Below are 21727 nucleotides of genomic sequence, written 5' to 3' on the forward strand. Positions count from 1 at the left end.
CCAAATAAACAATGGTCCCCAACTGAATTTGCTGCTCCGGAAAACTATGTATGTCTTCTTGGTCGAACTCTAACGCCTTCAATCAAAGGAGAGTCTCCCCTTCTGAAAGAGTGGCTAGTTTTAACCCTACTCCAATTTACTTACGCTTGGGATGTTTTCAAATATGAAAATACAACCTAAACTTATGCTTCATTAGGGCGGAAGTAAGCTGGAGTAAGTCCCAAATGAAAAAAGAGGATTTGAGCAATCAAAATAAAGCATAATTCATAATTCTTCAAAGAAGATAAGCTGAAATCATAGAAGAAATATACAAACAGCTTGAATAAATTCAGTAAAATCCTTAGAAATTGTTGATATCACTGGGCAAAATGATGCCTAAATGCCCCATACAACTATGATTCCCAAGGAACTGGCTACTTAATTGCATAATTCCAAATCAAAGAGCGAAAGTCAAACGAAACGAAGTGGAAGTGGAATTTTAACAGCAACTGCACACGACAACTGGCGAAAAAGAACGAAAAAGGGGCGAGGGTCGGTATTATAATGCCAGCAACTGTCAGTCCGAATGGCATAAATCATAAATTACACGACGAGCTTGTCAGCGGCACTCGTCCTTAAACACGCACGCACACACACACACACACACTCATAATCGTAGTCCTTTTTTGTTTTTCATTTTTAACTTGGCCAAGTCAAAAGCAATGTTGTCGTAAAACATTTACACGGCAAAAAATAATATGAGTGTGGTAGGTAGGTAAAAGAAACCAGCAGACGCAGTGCGCTGGAAACTAAAAACCGAAACAACCGCAAGGATGTGCCACAGGATATCTAGGAAAGGAAATTCAGGAAAAAAAGGAGAGCTCAGTCGACGAACGGCGGCGGCGGCGGCGGCAAATGAAAACTGTCATAAAAGTTGAGCACGGCGTTGGGGGTATTTGTTGCATTTGTCGGTGAGAGGAGAAAGTAGCGAGGGAAGGCAGGAAAAGAAAGGACGAAGGCGAGTCCTTGCAGGTGATTTCCGTTTGTCGCCAGCGGCAACTTAGCTGTCAGTTCAGACATCGTTTTTGTGCAAACTTTGTCAATGTCGCTCCGCAGTGCGCTTCGCCTTTTGGCTCAGGTTGGCTTAGGATCAGGCTAATCTTGGCCAGCAGGCGATGGGGGATTCGGATGCTGGACCCAGGTCCCAGCGAAATGGGCACGGAAAAGGACACCCAGGACATTCGACGCGCGCTAAGCGAAACACGTACGCCGACCCACTCATCACAGGGCAAGGTCGCCTCTCGGTGGTCTCGGCTCGTTGTCATTCCGCTGGAGTTCCGCCATCCAGCCTCATCTCACCTTTCACACAAATCCAAGTCCTCATCCAAATACACTCGGAGAATAGATACTCCAGAATATCGCGATAATACTCTATTGATAGTTTAGGAACCAAGAGCTAGCTACAAGAATTTCCAAAGTAAAATAGCTTGGAAAAAGTGTAGTTATAGTTGGTTATAGCAGTGATTTTATATTTGACATTTCTTTAATTGCATATTTTCTCCTGCAACTGCATTAACTGCATAAAAATCTCCAGATTAAGTGATTGAAATTACTTCTTTTCGAGTGCCCAAGGTTGATATGCAAATAAAAGACATCGATTTCCCTTCCGCAAGATTAATTTAGAATTAGATAAGTTTTTTGCGCTCGTGTACGGGGTCTAGGTTGTACTTACACTTGATAGGCTTCACGTGGAACGTGTTCGTGTCCTTGTCCGCGATGTCCTGGCAGCGATGTCCCTGTTGCCATGTCCCCGTGTTTCCGTGTCCTGCTGTCCTCGACAATTGGCGCAAAGAAGTTTTCCCCCAGCGAAATTCCAGGGTGCCCACCCATTTCGAGCAAAGAAAAGCGCTGAGAAACATTAGAGCGAAAGTTTGCTCTTAACGAAGCGTTCAAGTGGAATAAGTGGAACAAATGCGACTTTGCGCCCACGGTGTGGGCGAGGGGGCGTGGCCAGCGTGAGGCAGCTCTCCAACTCGATATAATCAGCATCGTCGTCGGAGGCGAACAAAAGGTGCGCCTCTAGAAGGAATCCACTGGCAGCTACCAAGCCAGATGACTGAGTACACTGTGAGAAACGATAGAAGTAATTCACAAAAGCACAAGTTAAATCATTTATATAATATACATATGTTAATTTGAAATTTAGTGGGTTAAATATAAGAAAGATTTTCAAATATATTTTTTTATTTGTTTGAGCTCAATGTTTTGAAACAAACAATGGCAGTGAGATGGCATTTTCACAGTGCGCCAGTGCAGTGCACTGTCAGCAACAATAAGATTGTCAACTAATGGGTGGAATGGGGCACGTTCATGCTGTGCCGATACCCCCGGGCGATACCTATTGATGTTTTCAGACAAGTTGATTGTAAAATAATTGAACAGCAGGCTGCCAGCGGCACACGAGTCCCAACAACAATTGCTGCGGATATGGTGGATACCATTACATGGTGGACGGTGCATTTATTGGCGAACTGAGTTCAGGTATTTACAGATGCCACACAAAGGGAGCATGGTCAGAAGTTGAGTTTATTTCAGTTGTTATTCGCAATGATTGTGACATGGTTGTGCGAAAATTAGAAAAATTGTTTTAAACCTCCCCAGCAATGGCAGCAATGTGCGGCGATAGTTTTACGTTTTGGTTTTATTAGATAGCTAAATATGAACTGCACTGTTTTTCAACTTAATTAAGACGTTAATTTTTTTGCCATATATATATTATTTTGCGACATGTTTGGTTTTGGGCAAAAGAAAAGAACACCCGAATAGGGCCAACCCCCAGAGAGATAGAGACAAAGGCAGGACTTCCCAGGATCTAGGAGCCAGGACCCAGACTGCCAGATAAGCAGATAGCCAGATAGCCAGATAACCAGTTAGCTGGGTAGGCCACCCACCAAGTGAGGAGCCAAACTGAATGGCGAGCCCAGGTCCCTCAAGGCCATTGTTTGACAAGGCCAATCCCTCTTTAAAGGCCGGCGGATGGAAGTGGGTGTGAGAGTGGGGAGTGGGAGTGGGGGCCAAACTAATGAGTGAACGTGTTCGAGCAAATTGGCCCTAACGGCATTCATCCCGGCCCATAAAGCCATGGCCTAATCAAAACCCATGCTGCCATCCCCGTCCCCAAGGTCCCTCCTCGTACGACATTTATTGACCAAATTAAAAGATGCATAACAAAAGCTTTGTCATGCTGCTCTGCTGGTGGAGCAGGAACTGTCTTAAAACTTGGTCGAGCATAAATCATAAAAAGCCATCCCCCCATTGCCCACATCGCCCACATCTCCATCGCCTCGGAAAGACATTTACTAACTAAAAGCGACGTCGTCAACTAACAAACAGTAATGAAAACTTTTAACAGAGCCCCCACAGACAACAGGAAAATGGAGAGAAAAGAACACTGGATGGATGTTTGGGGATGGATACGAAAGGGATGGATGCCAGGATGGTTGGATGGTTAGATGGTTGGATATTGAGAATGGTTATGGGTATTTCTGGATGGACTGGACGAGCTGGACGGGCTGGACGGTCGGGATGGCAGGGAACTGGGATCGGAGAAATACAAAATAAATTAAAAGCAATAATGTCATTGAGGCACTGGGTTTGATTGGCATCCAATGGCATGGGGATGGTTGACCATCTCCACCACACCACAGCACACTGTCGTCATTGCAAAAGTTTTAATCTTAAATCAACCAAACGACGACAAATGTTCACAAGCAATTTCTTGTGCTTAGCAAATATTTACCCAATAAATTCCATTAAAACTAACAATTGGTTTACTTTTTAGCTTAAATGGGCGTTGGCAGGGAGCAGAAAAGTGTGCCGAGCTGTGGAGTGCCAACTTTCGACTTGACTCCGCAGTTTTTTTTTTTTTTTTTTTTGCTGCAGTGACAGGAGACAGCTACCGCAGCAGCTGAAAACTCCAACTAGTACACTGCAAAAAATAAGCGCTACAAACCGAATTGCTGCCTTGTTCTCAGTGCCACTGGCTTCTCTTCTTTCAGTTTAGTTTCTAAAGGTGACATCTCCTTCTAGCTGTTAGGTAAATAACCCTAAATCGAACTATGCAATAGTTTCGATTTCTCTCAGTGTGCGAAGTAAATGAAGAATGCGAGGTGAAAGTGTGTTTCGGCGGAAAAAAAAAGTGCGCGGCGAAAGCCCTTCGGATGGTGTAGCCATGCGTAGGTGTCGTTGTAAGTGCCGGAAGTGGCTTTTTGCACAGTTTTTCTTCTTCCGTCCCGCTATCGTTATTTATCCTCCCTTTATCCTTTATCCTTTTTTTTTTGTTTTTTTTTGGTTTTTTTTGCAACGGGGGCCCAGGATGCGCGACATGCATAAAACAAAGCGATGCGAGCCAGAGTGAAAATAAATAAACATGCAGCCGGGAAAACCCAGACGGAAACCGATTGCGGATTGTGGGGGATCTTAAGGGAGGCTGCTGGTGGTGTCGGTGGTGCTGGTGGTGCTGGGGATTCAGAGTACTGCCTTGTGGCTGCAAATTGGTTTGCCTTTTTTATCCCCGCGCTCTCCAGTTGTAGCAAAATTTCCAACATCAGTTGCGGCGCCCGTACAGCAAGCCAAAAAAAAAAAAGAAAAGCATGAAAACAGCAACCGCAAAAAAAAGAGTGAAGGTTTCAATTGCCAAAGTCAAATAAACTTGAGCTGAGCAAGCGGTTACTGGTAAGGTTTTATCACCAAGTTCGTGACGGCTTTTTACTCCATTAGATTGGTAAATAAAATACAAAATTATGGTAGTTTTGCGCCTAATTTTAAACTATTTGATTACCTAAAAAACAATTTAGTACCTCGCAGATCTGTGAGAATAATTTCGGCATTTTATATGGTACCTCTTTATCTATCTATGCTATATAATCTTGAACTCCAATTTTGGTAACCTTTCAAGATCATTGCAGTTAGTTTTTCTATTGATTGACGAATTGAATTTCAGTCTAGAAAGTATATTGCTTTGCTTGCCAGCTTACAACTATTCGAAAGTTCTCAACTTTGAGACCGAGTGGGAACCGAAACTCCACGCTGATGCCCACTGCATTTCCCGCGACCTATTCAAAATGAATGAAAAGTGTGTGCGGAAAAGGGGAGGGAAAACGGCACAAGGAAAATGCCAATAACAGCGGCGAATAAAGAAATGAAAATCGCATTACAAGGGAAACTAAGGCGGGATGCGGGGCATAGCTTTTCCCCATTTCCCCTTTTTCCTCTTCCCTCGCCACTGGATCTGTCCGCCGAGTTTTCCGTCCGGAGCGTCGATAAAGTCGCCGTAACCGGGCTTTTTGTTATTGCAAAAAGATTTCGGTTTCGCCTTCCCCTTTCGCCACAAATACTCTTTCAAACGCCAGACTTTCGTAAAAGTCTAAATGGAAATATATATCAAGTTTAAATAAGAATTCTATAGTTTTTAAACTAAACTTTTAATATAATAATATAGCGAGATGTGATGAGATCCGTAATTAAGGGCAAAGTTAACTTGTGATGGATTGGGAAATACAATATTTATAAAAGCTATAAGCTTTAGTAGAAACTAATTACATACTATTATACTTCAACTTCTTGACTAAAGTAGAGTATTTTTCAATTCGACTTTCTTGTATTTTATCTTGTTTTTCGGTGGCACACATATCACGGACAGCAGGGACATTAGGAGGTTTCAGGATTCCGCCCTTCTGATGATTGGCTTGCTGGGCAGGGGGGATTTTAGAGGGGCGTTTTTTGAGGTTTTTCCTTTTTCTTTTTTGTGGTTGGAGGGGGGAAGGGGTTGGTTGTGTGTGTGTGTGGTAGGAGCGGTGAATTCCTTAGTCGAATCGGGACTGCGGCATGTGCTTCATATGTCCCCAAAGCCGCGCTGACAAGTTTTTTCCACGACGCTTTGCTCGATGGTTGTTTTTCTTCGCTTCGGCGACACTTTGTTACCCCACTGCCACTCGATTTTTCCTCTAGTTTTTTTTTTTTTTTTTATTATTTTTATTTACTATGGAATCCAGTGGGTTTTCCGTTTTTATTTTTTAGGTGGCTGGGAAGCTAAAAGTTTGCGCTGCGTGAAACTTTTTAGTTGGTTTATATTGCACCGAGCTTGGGCGATGGAAACGAGCGCAAATTATGAGATGTCCTTGCTTTTGAATATGTAAGGAGCTGTTTCTTTTCACTCTCACTCTGTGGACCCCATTTCCCCAATTTCCACGGCATTTCCACAGCCCCCGCTATCCACATTTTTCCCTTACCTGCACGGCTGTTTTGCCAAGTTGTTTGCTTAGTTTATTCTTGCCATTGTTGCTGCACGTGAGAGGCTGCTGATTGGGACTACCTGGAAATACCCGGCGATAGCTGGATATCTGGATACCTGGCAACTGAGCTGGGAGTCCGACTGCAGTCGAAATGAAGTGCCAATCAGTGCCAAAACCCCCCAACTGCGGCACAGAAGGTGGCACAGGTCGACCTTCCCACCCACACCCACACCCACACCCACACATACAAAACAGACACAACTCACAAGTCATTTCGGCAATCTCCTGTACGGAAACGGGAGAAAAAATGTGTCTAAGGATTTCCCGGGACTAACAATCCTCTGGATTATTGTTGCCTCACAGAAGGATACATTTGATGATTGCCATTTACAAAGCATATTTCTGTTATTATTATTTCTTGTTACACATTTCCTATCTTTTTGGACTAACAATTTATTATTGTCTGTCTGCCCTTTTGGAGTAGCACAATTAATGGGTCTGTCTTTGAATTAACTGCAATTGAAGTGAATATTTGGGTTCCGCTTGAAAAACACTAAGGATTCTGCTTAGCAAAAGCAATATTTTTCTTAAATAAAATTCAATTTCATTTTAATTAGGTGCACTTTTTAAATGCATTATGTTTAGATGGATTAGGGCATGTACTAAACCCATTTTAAAACGAAATTGAATTATATCTATAATTCGTTTTTACGTGTTTACCTGCCTCTAATTGAATTGAAAATTTTAAGTCAAATATTTTGCTGGCATTAAAAATGGCCCTAGCTTCGTAGCTCCATGGCTCCATAGCTGCATTCCCCCAATTTTCCGCAGGATTCTCCATCTCATCCGTTTCCGATGGCACAGAAACCTGACTAATGACACTTCCGTGATGTTGGCCAGAAAATTTTGCTAAATAAATTGAGCCCTGCTCTCGCCCGGCAAGATAGTGCAAATAATAATCACATTAAATTAGAAAATTCTGCACTCATAATTTTGCTCATTTCTGCTGCTGTTGCTGCTGCTGGATTTTCGCTTCCTGTCGTTCGTTTGCCAGGGGCCACGCCTCTTTTGGCACACAAAAGAGGGCGGAAGGTGGGCGGAAGGGGGGGAGGAGGATGCCCGTGGATGCCAAAAAAGCCAGAGGCATATTTGAAATGGCTGTAACCGGCAACTGTTCCTTTGCCATGGGTCGAGAATCGGGGCTGTGATTGCAGATTTTAAGGATTTTTGGCGTGTGGGTCACTTCATTTCGAGCGCCTGGAAAAACAGATGCTGCTGCAACTACTGTTGAATCAAAATCAAACCAAAATCAAAAGCAAAATCGAAAAGTGAATGGAAATATTGTAGCACACAATAATGGCCCCAGATCATCAAGTGCTGGCACAGAAATAGACCTCCTTACGATTTTTGAAGTACTGAGCAGCGGAAATCATTTTTGGAGCACCATAAATTGCATTGCCAGTTGGGATGAAGGGAATCCGATGGCAGGAGGTCGAGGACTTGAGCGAATCCGACTGAAATCAAAATGCAATCAAATTTATGCATAACAATATTTGGCGAGCTCGGGGATTGGGAAAGAATGAGAGTGAGTTTTCGCCAATTATTGTGGAGAACAACTGAATGGATAGAGATTCGGAAAAGTTGTAAGCCTTGAATGGCTTTTGGTGTACGAGTATTTCACTTTGAGGTTGCCATCATCAATTTTCCACTCTTATGCATAAATATTTGTATGTTTTTTTTTGGGCGTCTTACGATTAATGCAATTTCCGTTCTGAGCACTCCCTTTGGCTATAATAAAAATTAAAAAACATTTTAATAGCATTTTAGCTTTGGTTTTTAATCTATCTATTGATTGAATTGAATTTTCCCTTTGCCATATGACTTCGGGCTTTAGGTAAACTTGATCAAATGAGGTAAATGTGCGCTTTTAAATTGAATACACAGTAACGTGTTCATTAGGTAAGCTGGCTGGGTATTATTTCATTATATATAGCTGGAAATATATGTTGGCACTGCTAAATGGGCCAAGGCAATCCAAGGCAAAATCCCCCGATTTCCAATTCCATTCTCACACATTTCCTTGCCAAATCATTTGGCCTGCCGCCAACACAATCGGCAACAACGAAAGCGATGCAACAAATGCAACAAAAATGCGCAATTTGCAATTGCACAGAGAAAACACAGAGTGAATATCCCTATATTGTTGGCAGTGAAGGGGGCTTAAGGATATAAGGGGCGGGGAAACAGGACATACAAGAGGGCTGCGCAAAATGTTCAATCCTCTTTTTGGCGTGTGGCATCCACGCCGCATAAAATCAAAATTAATTTGCTAATAATGTTGTCGTAATTACCTAATTGCCTTCATACAGAATGCCCAGAATGCAACTTGGTGATTGGTGATGCAAATTGTACAACAAATTCATTAACAGACCCAAAAGCCGCACAAAATAATTACCAACTCTGTATGTAATGACTAAACCAAACATACTTAAAGTGCTAAAAAGTACATGACGCTCTAAATAAACCACATTTAGGGTCACTTTTTTGGAAGCTAGATTATCTTTATGTTCGTTTACCTGGAGGCTACTTTATCTGGCGTTAGATTTTCTGGGTGTTAGTTGTTTGGAAGCTAGTTTATCTTTAGTTTAGTTTACCTAGAGGCTTGTTTATCTGGGGGTAATTTATCTGGAGGTTAATTTAGTCATTATTAAGCATCACAAACCCAGTTGGCCACACTGAAATCAATCATATTCGAATTTTCTGCTAGTAGTTCGTTGGAGTTTCAATTCCCAGAGCAAAACAAATTCAAATTTGCTGTCATCGTGAGTGGTAGTGCATAGAACCAACAGCCCGGAACAAATAATCATAGGGACTAATATATGTCCAACCCCCCTTTTACACACACACACACCCACATGCATAGTGTGCATTTTGGAGTGGGACTCCAGTAAAATGAATTTTGAAACAAAAGTACAATTAAATGCCGCATCGAACGAGGGTGAACCGGAGAGAGTGCCTTAAAATAATTACAACTGCCAGGGCATAGAAAACGAATATACTTCGATGGATTGCTGCAGAGAGGAAAAAAACTGAAAATAATTTTTGTATATTCGAAATATATCTGATATCAAGTGTTTGGGAGTCATATTGGCAATGGTATGTTATAAAATGCACATTACAAGAATATTATACAAGTAGTTGGTTATAATAGATAATATCGCATGCATGTGTGAGTGGTTTCTCTCAGCGTTTGATTTGAAGTGTGGCCGAACAGGAAATATGAAAATGTGCCAGGGAAGCGGAAGAGGAAAAGGACGATTGTCATTGGGACATCTGCTCCAGCTGCCGCTCCATTTGCCAATCATCCAAAATGTTCGATTCCAATTCGCATTTAAACATGCAGAAACTGGACGTTTGTGCATGTGGCGGTGCAAGTTGGTCAGCCGTATATGTATGTATGTATGTATGTATGCGCCTTTATGTAGTATGCATGTTGTATGTAGTATGTAAGTGCGGGCAGTGGAACAAAGTCAACACAATCCGAAATGCCGAAATCCCGATATCCCGAAATCCCAAATCCTCAATGGCATCCCGTATTCAGTGGCACACGCTTTTCGGCATGCGATTGTTTCGCGCCATTGCCACAGACCACAGGCGATGTCAACGTTCCGCAGCCGAAAATCCTTTTTCCCGCACCCAAAATGCGATGCGTTTGTTGATTTGTCAGGACCGATTCCAGGACCTCACCCCCCCCTTTCCAGGCGCCCCCTTCCATCCGATTTACCAACGCCCCTGGCAGCGAGTTAAGCGGCGCGTAATTATGGCCAACAGTTAAAAGCCGTCGAGGGGGCTGCTGATTCGCCATAAAACTCAAAGAGCATAGAGGAGCGTCGAGTCCTGCACTTTCAGTCCTTTAGTCCTGGACCTTTCGAGTGTCCCGCAAAAGGCAGCGCGCTGCTAAGCTCAGCAAATCCGACACTGAAAGCAAATTTTGTAACTAAGTGTTTTGAAACAATTGCGGAAGATACTTCAAACTATTTTAGGCTAGTCAATGCAAACATTAGTTACATCACAATTGTTTTATAAATAATTTTGAATCCCAAGAATTTGTAAGCTTGCAAATAAAAGCACCTTCGAGTTTCTTCCGGTGTAAGCAGTGGTCCACCCACATACGATTTCAATTTGGCATTTAAATTGTTTATCGTACGACGCTCTCCAGTGGCTTCAGTGCGTGTGTGGGTGTGTGGCGCAAAGGATGTCCTGTAATCGTGCAATAAACACACACAAACTCGTGCAGGCTGACTGCACACACACGCACACACACACACAGAAGTCAAATCGATGACTAAGCATGCAATTAAAAGCCCCAAAAGTCAGTTTTGCAGTTTGGCACTGCACTTTGGAGGCAGCTCGACACCATTTCACCCGCCGTCAGACGCAGTACTAAGTGCCACCCCTCTCTTTCGTCCTTTCAGGTGTCCTGGGTGCGACACAGAGATATACACCTGCTCACCGTGGGCCGCTACACATACACCTCCGACCAGAGATTCGAGGCGATGCATTCGCCGCACGCCGAGGACTGGACATTGCGTATACGCTACGCGCAACGCAAGGACTCCGGCATCTACGAGTGCCAGATATCGACCACGCCCCCAATTGGACACTCCGTCTACCTGAACATTGTTGGTGAGTAATCGAACACATGTATTCATTTGAAATTATATAATATTTGAAGTAACTAAGTTACTTGTACTCAAAGTACAAGTCTTTGCAATAAAGTGGATTTACTCAAGCCCTGCAAATATTGCGATACAAAGCGAGAAACCCAACTACATTTAGTTGCCTTGTTTTTCTATTAATTCCCATTTCCATCTCCCCCCCCCTTTCTTCGGCTAGTTAATCAAGCGGCGTCGTTATTTCGCTCAGTGTGGCCCCAAAACTGCCGCCAATTTGTATGCCATGCACGGGATTGCTCCACCATCTACATTTCCTTCCCCAACTCCCACGACCACTTCCCCACTCCCCACTCCCGACCATCCTAGCCAAGCCCCACCTGCCCCTGCAGCTCCACAGCGCTTTTAGTTGGCTACGTGTGAGTGATTTGCCAACTACTTTGATGTTTACACTGATATCCAATCTGGCATGGTGGGCACATACAGACACAGACCGACACCGAACGACACACAGCCATACCAACGAATGTTGACCACTTGATGGGGTATCTATTTCCGGGTCTCCATTTCAGCTACCTTATCCCTGTATCTCAGTATCCCCGTATCCCCGTATCCCCGTGTCCCTGCATCCCTACATCCCGTATCTCAGTCATCCGCGGCACCCAGAGTCCACCATCCACATCCACCATTTCCACTCTGGCGCGCGGTGTTGGTGTTGCGCACATGTTTGTGTCGTTTTATGGCAGCTTTTTGCTGTTTGATGATTCCCCTGGGCACCATTTGCACTTTATGGCTTTTCACAGGCCGCCGCCACCCAGTTTCTCCCAGTTTCTCCCAGTTTCACCCAGTTTCTCCCATCCAGATTCATTCTGGCCCAGCCGATGAACACCCAAGCAACCAAGCCGACCAGAGGACCAAGCGCGTGATGATCTGAGATGGTGGATACCATACTATACTGTACTGGGAACACTGGGCATGAGTAGCCCAAAGAGGAGCCGCTAATGCTGGCCAACTGGAAGTTGGTGCTAGTGGGATGGGCGGCGGTGTGGCTGCCTCGGCTCATAAATCACAACTTATGCGGCACAAAAAAGGCGATGCCAAGAAAACGTTGCCTTCTTTTTGAGGCGCCGCAAACTAATGACACGACACACAATATTTTGCGTATTTTAAATTTACTTTGTCATGACCGCAGCTGTGGTTACACTTTCAGAGCAAAGTGATTGAAAGAGATCCGTCATATATTTATCACAAGGGAAAAACTATAGAGGATTACAATTCTTAATTCCTAACAAAATGGATTGCCTTGTACAAATTAGTGCCTGATAACTAAACATTTTAAATTTCCTGGGATAAGTTTAAGAATGAAGTCGTTCACTGCATACACTTTAAGCGTGCATTAAAAATGAAAACTTTAAACATACGACTTCACTCTAGTTTCGAAAGTTTTGAAATTTATAATCAATTAGTATGTTTCCCCAAGGCGAACTTCCCTAGATACTTCGCCTTATTAGCCGCCCCTCATTTTGCAACCATTTTTCGTCTGCACCCTCATACATTAGGCTCTTTGTAGATATCTTATTTAAATCAAAACGTCCCTCGCCGGCTCTTTTCAATGCATAATTTCTTTTATTAATTGTCGACAAAAATTACGAGCAAACTTTTCCGGCGGGCAGAGCGTGCGAAAAGTTTTCGTTTTCGGTCGTCGGACGAAGGGGCAGTTTTTCCAGGGGTGTGGCAGATGAAGCTTATTGCTGGGCAGGACTCAGGCAGGACTCAGTCAGGACTCAGGACTCAGGGCTCACACATTCGGAGTCACTGTCAGGCCCGAAAGCAAACAAATATGAAAATAAATAATGCAAATTTGTTTATTTTTCACACTGTCACAATATTTGAATAGTAATCAAAGCACACAAACACACACAGACATGCGGCATGGACATGGACATGGCAGCAAAAGTTGCAAGGGGCGTTAGGGATTGAAATGGGAGTAGGAATAGTAATAGGAGTAGGAGTGGAGATAGGAATAGGAATAGGAATCGGAATCGGAATCAGAACCTGAATCGGAATCAGAATCGCTGTAGAAGCGGAGGAAAGGACGAAAGGACGAACATGTGTACGGTTGCATGAAGCAGACTATAAACATAAACCAAACCATTATTATAATGTCAACACAAACACACATAATTCCACTTTCAACACTTTGCCTTCGGGTTTCGAGTGGGGTGTACACACATACTCGTATATTTATATCAGTATGTGTGCATATATGTTTGTATATGTATGCGGAGCGGAAATGGATAGGGGCTGCAGGTTGGGCCGGATACCGGAACGGGGGGCGTTGCGAACTGGGGCGTGGCCCTGCCCGCAGTCACGCACAAACACATTTGCGGTTGTTTGTCCGGGAACCGGCGCATTTCTGCCCAAGCTTAAGCTATTATTCTGGTTTTGACTGTAGATCACACCCTGAAATTGAGTCTATTGCACTCGCAAAAAGCAACCTATAATTGTGGTCATTTAATTTTGCTATTTTGCCTTCTAGAATTTTTTATCCATTTCGCTATATCAGCAACTAAGGTTTGTTTGGTAACGAAATAAAATTGTTTTATAGATATATTGAATATCATTTCAAGTCTGAGCCAGTTCTTTCGAGTGTAGCTCTGAGTATCCTTGTAGAGGGGTAAACGTTGGCATTCGTCCTTCTTGTTATGCCAAATGCCAGCAAATAAAGTGCGTCCGTCTGTCATTGGCTTCGTGACGAAAGCTTCGTGACGAAACCCGACCGAATCGACGTAGAGAGCAGAAGAGGGAGGTGGGCGGGCGAGTGAGTGAGTTTTTAGCATTTGTCAGTGACGACAGCCGCCATGAAATTGGGCGATTCGAGGGGTGGCTTAGCAATCGCCGGTTAAGTTATTGGCTTGTGGGGTGCGACATGCCATGCGATACGTCGAATGCCAAATAATTCAAGTCAATTTCCTGGACAAACCCAGCTCCATAGGGTTTATGGCACAGAAGTGCACCACCATTACGATTTCGGGGGGAGACAGCAGACGTCGCCAAATGTGGCAGAGGCGATATTTAATGAATATGCAGACATACACATAGTTATTAGTTAGTTATTTACTTGAAACAAATTGTGGCAAGCCCTTACGACAATAATGGATGTGCCAAAACGAAAGGGAAAGGCGCACATAGAGTACCTTACACTTCAAATGTTTGTTTGCATACCTTCAGAAACTTTTGGAAATAGTATGTTGTATTTGCCAAAATATAAACGTGTTACACCGAAAAAGGGCTTAAATGGGCCAACACTTGTCCGGCATCATAATCACATAGCAATTCCGTGCGCCGAGAGCTCTCGATGATTATGAAATGTGCAATGATTTCTCCTTCGTCCAAATCGATTCGATTCCATACCATTCCATTCGAATCGAATCGAATCCATCGCTTATTCCAGTGCCATATATAGATGTACATGTATTAATATGTATGCATGGAGTTTGGGTGCGTGGGTGTGTGTGATGCATATTGAATTTATAATGCACGGTTGATAGATTCTGGCTTTGCATCCTGTCAACTGCAAGCTGTTTGCCAGTACTGCCTTTTGTCCCGATTGTTCGGACAGGCGGAGTCAATCAACGGACAAAAGTCGATTTCGCAATTCGCCATTTGCCATTTGCCATTCGCCATTCGCCATTTGCAATTCGCAGCTCGCGCAGCTCGCATTTATATATGCATGTGTCGGCGGGGCAAGTTCATAAGCCGTTGCCCAATCAACTATTGAACCGTTGCATCGTGTACGTGCCACAGACCGTGGCAGCCAACTCATTGTCCTCTTTGTCCCCATTGTTCCCTGCCAAAGAGCTTGTTGCGCTTTGCCCAAGGGACCACTTAACCATGTCGCCCATATATCCTTTCGACTGGCCAAAAGTTCAAGGCAAACGCAGCAGTCTTCACTGACTGCCAACTAAATACAGATTATAAGATGCTATATGCTAAGATGGGCTAAATCACTAATAAAGTTGTTTAACAGCATGCAAGGCGTGATCAAGAAAGCAAATATATATATTTTAAATAGGAAATCCCATTAATTTTGAATACAGGATGACTTACCGCCATTATTTGCTCGAAATAAATCCCATAAATGGGTGTCGCTCGGTCGACTTCAGTGCTCAGACTCGTTGCCAAGTTGAAATATGTTGACGGTATCATAAAATCGCGCCTCGTAGAACAATGGCGACAACGGCAACAAATTTTATTACCCACAGTCAACGGAAAAATGAAGGTCGCCATCCGAGATCCGAGATCCGCCCAAAACTTCGGGACAATTCAATTGAAAACGCATAAAGGTTTATGAGCGTGTAAGCCTTTGCTGCCTTCTCGGAGTTTCAGTTTCGCAAAAAGTGGGCGTGCCCCTGCCCCTGACCACGCCCCCCGCCCCCGATTTTGTCTAAGTGGGTGCTTGTGTGTTGTTATAGGCAGCATTACGTTAACCTTTATGACAGCAAAGAAAACATATAAAATTCCGCACCGAAACGCTGACACTTTTATGGTTGGCATTAAAGATTGCGAGGCGTTTTTGGGGCTGATTCATAGGGCAAGTGTATATATAGAACTTTAATAAACCATAGTTTGAGTCTAAAATTTTCTGTATGTATTGCATTCATTTAGGCACAAGCATAACGATTTTGATGTATTAAATAAAGAGTTTGATATATTAACAAGAATATTTTATGGGCTGCCCTGAATTAAGTGATTTAAAGAGACGTCGGTCATTGAGTTAAAATCCTTTTCAAATTTTATCGTTCCATACTTAGTATGTCCTTACGAGGTCCTAGACATTACGCAGACCTCTTAAATCGAGGCACATAACAAATATCAAATGTATTTTGGGCAGGCATTAAAAATCAGCTTGTAAACAAGCAGAAAACGCAAATGGGCTGGTCGTGGAGGCGACCTTTTGAGAATCATTTTTGGGCACATACTCACTCGTACACACGTTTGATAGGTTTTATTTGTCTTTTTATTGAAATTTATTATTTGATTTACATGCCTTAAAGTGACAGGGAGCATCGAAGGCGCACGAAGGAACACATTGTGGCATTTAAATTCCTTGGGTTGTTTCGCCAATATGCCAATAAATGTGTGTGTGTGTGTGAGTGTGTGTGTGTGAATTTGGTGTTTGCCTTTCGGCCATAAATCACATTCGAAAGCCCCGGCATAAAAGTTGCAAATTAGGCTCAAATGTTGACATGTCGATTAATCAAAGTGCAAGGCGCAAATGCAGCAACTAATTCGATAAGAGCGCCCAAATAGAAGTTCCCCAAATCGAAAGGGGGGGAAGGAAAGAATTGTGTGGAGAGAAACTAAAGTGGGCCATGAATCATTCATAAGCGCCGTTTACACTCCCAAGGACTCCAAATTACGTTGATTAATGAGTTGAAGTTGGTGCCCAGCCCCATTGGACTGTCCTAATATCTAATATCTCGCCCATCGCCGTTTGCAGTCTGGTCACGCACTTGGCGCAGGCCAAGGTAACTACAGTCGCGGTCAAGATGGTGGCATCTAAAATATGGGTGCTTATTGTATTACTGCAGTAGCTTGATGTATATTAATACCTTCTTTAGATGATATTGTTACAATTACTTAGGTGGTTTAATTACTGATCTATTAATAATCTATGGTTCTGCCACGTTGACATCCATTGTATAGTTCTGAAAGTCGGATTCGGTTGGTAATTGAGTCGGTGAGTGGCAATGGGGGATGGGGTCACTTGGGGTCACCGAAGGAAAACTAAAAATCAGCAAAGATAATCCGTTCGGAATGCTCCAAGGAGCGCATGACCGAGCGCCGCATTGAATGGAATTCCCCACCAGATATCGCCCCCGCATCTTGTCTAAATTAAAAGTAAAAAGGTCATAAATTCCTGCCGGGTCTGATGGAATGTGGTGGTAGGGTGGTATTCGGACCGATATGGCGGGTTATTTGAATGTTCTACCGCATGAATGGCATAAATAATAAACCTGCTGCATACTTCTTGTCGCTACACACACACACACACACACACACACACATTCAAACTGGCAAAACACACAAGCAGAAATACATACACAATGCGAAAGCGTTTGATGATTTCCAGCTGCTCCCTTGTGTCGTATGCGTAATATTTGTTTAATATTAACTCGCCGCACACATACATGCGCCACGCCCTTCGGCCCCAAAGCCACGCCCACCCCCCCACGCCCCCAGGCCCACACACATAACGCCCACATGTGCCGAATGACCCGCAATTTGCTACGCAACCACCCACACCCACACCCCCCCTCCCTAGCCGTGTCCTTTTTGGCATTGTTTTTAAAGGCTCTGGCCAAATTCCGTAGGGTTCTGTTGCCGAACCAGTTTTGGATCAATAAGTTTAATGTGTTGCGAACGGCAAAGTTTAAATTGCCATAAAAGCTGGCGGCCAACGTATGTAGGTGAGACCAAATAGGGAATAAATAAGGACATGCAAGTGTTGTTCGTTCGACTGAATATTTCAGGCATGTGACCAGAAAGTTTCCAGACTAAGGTGACACTTCAAAGTGCAGGCGAAAATTATCTTCAACAAGTTGCCTTGGGTGTTGGGATCTTCGTTTTGCCCGCTTTTAAAGTAAAGTGCAAAGTTTTAAATACTCTCAGCGATTGCAAGCTATGCATGCATTTTGGTTTTAATTTAATGGAAATATTTCAATAAAATTGGATTAAGCTATTTACCCAGTTTCCATAACATGGCCCCTTCGAAGTCCTGTAGCTAATAACCATATCCATATATGTAAACTGATTTTTTCTTTGCATTTTTCGGTTGCTACATTTCGCCCCGAAATGCTTCCACTTTATAAACTTTTGGCTTATGGCACTCGCGAGGCATTTCCCAGCTGAAATCCCATTGAGTTACTTTTTGTGGCGCACGGATATGCAGGGAAACTTTTTGGAGAAGAGCTCGGATTATTCGCAGAGTTAACTGCACATCAGGTTGACCGAGTATCCGAGCAGCCAAGTATCCAAGTATCCTAGTACTCGGAGATCAAATCTCTGGCAAATGTGGTACTAACGCGGGACGAGGGGGGCGGAAATGTACCGCCGAGAGATAACTGCGGAGCATAAAGAACTTCAAATGGAGATTGAGAGATACGAGCACGAGATGCATAGCAAAATGGGGCATAGCCCAAAAGGCAAAAAATCTAGCCAAGTGAACGAAAACCGCCGACACACGGCATGCCACTCCATGCCATGCCACGCCCACCTATCCAGCCGCCCACTTTCTTTTCGGCAGTGCATAACTTTCACTAACCTTTAGCGGCGTTTTCAGCCAAGAGAGCACATTACCGTTAGCGACTACAGTAACTGCACTTTCAGACACACACTCAGACACGCACACACTAACACACAAACACATAAACACCGACGAAAGTTCTTTGAGAACCGGAAGCGCTAAAGCAGCCATTTTGCAGCTCCCCAAAATGGCGACAAAGGGGAGAGCGAGGAAAGAAAGTGGGAGAGGGAGATGCCGAAGGAGATGGGAATGGAAATGGAGATGTAGAAAGAGGAGGAGAAAGGCAGCAAAGAAATCCCAATTTATTAGCATTGAACAAGGGAAGAGAGCAAGAAAGGCTCCTCTATGTAGTATAGACACTAAAAAAACAGTTATATAAACTTTAAATTAATTTATATATTAATTGGAAGTGCATATGTAAACCCAAATATTTTGTAATGATTGTAATGATGTATTTTGTAATGATTGCTTTAGACACTTTAAAGGAAGTTCTATTAGGCTATGAAATTATATGAAATATATGATTGTGATGGCAAGTTTTTTTGCTCACTGCATGTAGGAATTTACGAAAGTGTCTGAGGGGCAAGTTGGGAATTTCCAATTTTAGTTACGACCAACCGAGATTTCAATCAATGTCCTTGAACTAATGACACAATTTGTTGTTTACTTTGGCCAGCATTTGAATTTGAGAGATATCGGTTCCTCACCATTTCTCATTTTTGTCGTATACGAGTATTCTCGTCCTTTTTCCCCTGTCACTTTGCATTTATTCGAACTTACTCTTTTTTCTTTTTTTGTAGCCATCCGCTGTTCTCAGTTACTCGAAAGTCAGAAATTGTTTTACGATGAATAAGAAAGTAAACAAACGTGTAGTTGTCAAATGCACGTGGTGCGAGGTTTTCGAGGTTTTCGAGGGTTCGAGGGTTTGAGTACATGTGCTCTGGTTACGCAGCAGGAAAGAAAACAATTTAACGCAACGGTAGATAAACTTTTCTTAAACAGGCTCAGGACGACTCCTAATGTCCTTGGGCATCTCTCTCTGTCTGTGTGTGTGTGCGTGTGTGTACTTTTTGTTTTTTACTTTTATTGTTGCTGCGGCTTAACCGAAATGAGCTTTCAAAATGGTTTATGCGCCATTTTGTGTGTGCGCCGCAGCTTATGAAAGAGGAATGATTTCACCCCATCCTTAGGCTAAATGTACGAGTATATCTCATTTTTTTTTTGCTCCTTTGTCTTGCAGAACCCGTCACCGACATCATCGGCGGCCCCGAACTGCACATCAACCGCGGATCCACCATCAATCTGACTTGCATTGTGAAATTCGCACCGGAACCGCCGCCAACCGTCATTTGGTCCCACAACCGCGAGGTGAGTGCACAAAAAGCCATCACAAAAATGTATAAATACCGCGAAACCGCAACGAAAACCACTTGACATGTGCACATCTTTGCAAGGCTAACGTATTCATGGCTAACCAACCCCAAGTACCATATAACATTATATAATAATTCGGGCTACAACAGAAGCCGCATCAATAATTACGTTTGATAAGGGTCCTGCATGCGGCTGTCTCTTGAATTTTTACGATTATTATTATTAGTTTCAGCTCTCTGGGCATGTCTTCTTAAAAAGTACCGACTTTTAAACCAAACACCAGCTGTATTCCAGCAGGAATTCCTTTTTGCCTTCGTCATATGGTTTTCCATCATGCCAGCAGATAGGCAAACTATCCCTTTTGGTAATGCCAAAATGCCAAATGTCCAATGTCATTTACATAGTATATGGAGTTAGTAAATGGAAGCATAACTATTTAATTCTAAGCTAACAGCTTTAAGTTGACCAAAAAATATTTACATAAATCCGAAGAACCGCAGCCCGCAAACAAGGTACAAAATCTTTGGTCAGCCACAATCTCATTTGGCCACTTTTTCCAGTTCTACATTTTTTTTTCTTCTTCGTTGCCTGTGCAAATGTCAAGGAAATTCTGTTGCCGGTTTGTATTTTTTATGTTTCTGTTATTTTTTGGGAGTTGCTGGCGAAATAAGAAATTTCCCCGGCATAACGAAGCCATTTGAAGCCAAAGCCAAAGCCAAAGCGCAACCCGGCTTGACTAACACGATGTCATTAATAAAAATTTAACTAACATGCTCTGCACCCAGCAGCCCAGCATCCCAAAAAAGAACACAAGCACAAACCCAAATATTATACCCCAACAACAACTGGAAATTGTAACAATCTAGCCCAGCAGTTCCCTGGGAAAAAAATATAAAAAAATTGTATGTCCTGGCACTTAAGCTGTTTGCCTTCCGTCGACCCCCCACCCCCCCGTCGGCGTTATTTATTTCAGATCATAAATTTCGATTCACCTCGCGGCGGCATATCATTAGTCACCGAGAAAGGTGTGCTGACCACCAGCCGGCTCCTGGTGCAGAAGGCCATCACCCAGGACTCGGGACTCTACACATGCACCCCCTCCAATGCCAATCCGACGTCGGTGCGCGTGCATATCGTCGATGGTGAGTAGCCCGGTATGCAAAACGCTTTCTGCAAACGCTTGCCTAAATATGAGTGTTGTCCTTGCTCTCTGCTTCTCCTTGCACTTGAATAGGAAAGGAAACTGAACTGAACTGGTATAATCTCTAACCTACTGAACAGATAGCAAACTATATAGCTGGGAAATTATAAGCTAGTAATAGAGTGGTTTTAAAAGCCAAACTCAGTTTATAGATATTGCTTACCAACCTAACTTGCTGGATTATCCTTAGTAGTTTTTAAACACATTTCTCGCAGTGCAGGACTTAGCTGCCTTGTGGGTCCGGGGGTCACTTTGCGAATGCGCCAGTCCAGCAAGACAAATGTGCGGCCCCCAAAAGTCAACTAAGCTTGTTTGGCTTTATTTGACAGACGAGCGCGTCCAGTGATTGACGACAAGTTTTTCGAAAAGCTCGTACCACCGTCTGGTTGGCCGTTTGGATTTTTGGAAGTAAAATCGCCGGGGGTTGCTTACCAACAATTAGCCGGCAACTTTGCGTATGAGCAATCTGCTTTTCAGTTTCGTGCATGGGAGAATTTTGGGGTAGAAATTCAATTGCTTTAAAAACTCACTATACTCTTACTACAGCATTACAAAGTCGATTGCAAGGAAAATGGTTTCATTTCTAAATAGGTTTCTTATTTATACGAGCACCATGTACGTTTAGGGTGAAAATAGGTGTTTAAAGTATATAGCTCTTAATTTTATAATACAATATGTTTTGCTTTCACCATGGCGAATCTTTGTGATTTATGATTCCATTAATGCTTGATTCTATTGGCTCCACAAGTTAGATATCCTCAATTTGTTGCCATATCTCAAATTTCCACACACACACACTTACACACATACAGACACACCTACACAGAAAAACGCACATGGTAAAGTCAAAGAAAATTAGTTAGGAAAAACTTTGAGCATCAACATTTGCGCAAGTTTT

The 21727-nt window shown here is 43.1% G+C and overlaps 1 protein-coding gene across 9 annotated transcripts in view; it reads left to right on the forward strand.

Moving 5' to 3' along the window:
- The window catches only part of LOC120457308 (zwei Ig domain protein zig-8), a 136417-nt gene that overhangs the window by 106091 nt on the left and 8599 nt on the right, over positions 1 to 21727 (forward strand). For 6 of the 9 annotated variants that reach the window (XM_039644798.2, XM_039644799.2, XM_039644797.2 and 3 more), the window contains 3 exons: positions 10748 to 10958; positions 19495 to 19622; positions 20602 to 20770. In XM_039644798.2, the coding sequence (XP_039500732.1) occupies positions 10748 to 10958; positions 19495 to 19622; positions 20602 to 20770 (508 nt within the window). Of the gene's footprint in view, positions 1 to 9115; positions 9429 to 10747; positions 10959 to 19494; positions 19623 to 20601; positions 20779 to 21727 lie in introns of those variants that run through there. The other 3 variants (XM_039644802.2, XM_044006642.1, XM_039644803.2) reach the window with 3 other exon arrangements.

Source organism: Drosophila santomea, chromosome X (assembly GCF_016746245.2).
Source record: "Drosophila santomea strain STO CAGO 1482 chromosome X, Prin_Dsan_1.1, whole genome shotgun sequence".
Lineage (NCBI taxonomy): Eukaryota > Metazoa > Arthropoda > Insecta > Diptera > Drosophilidae > Drosophila > Drosophila santomea.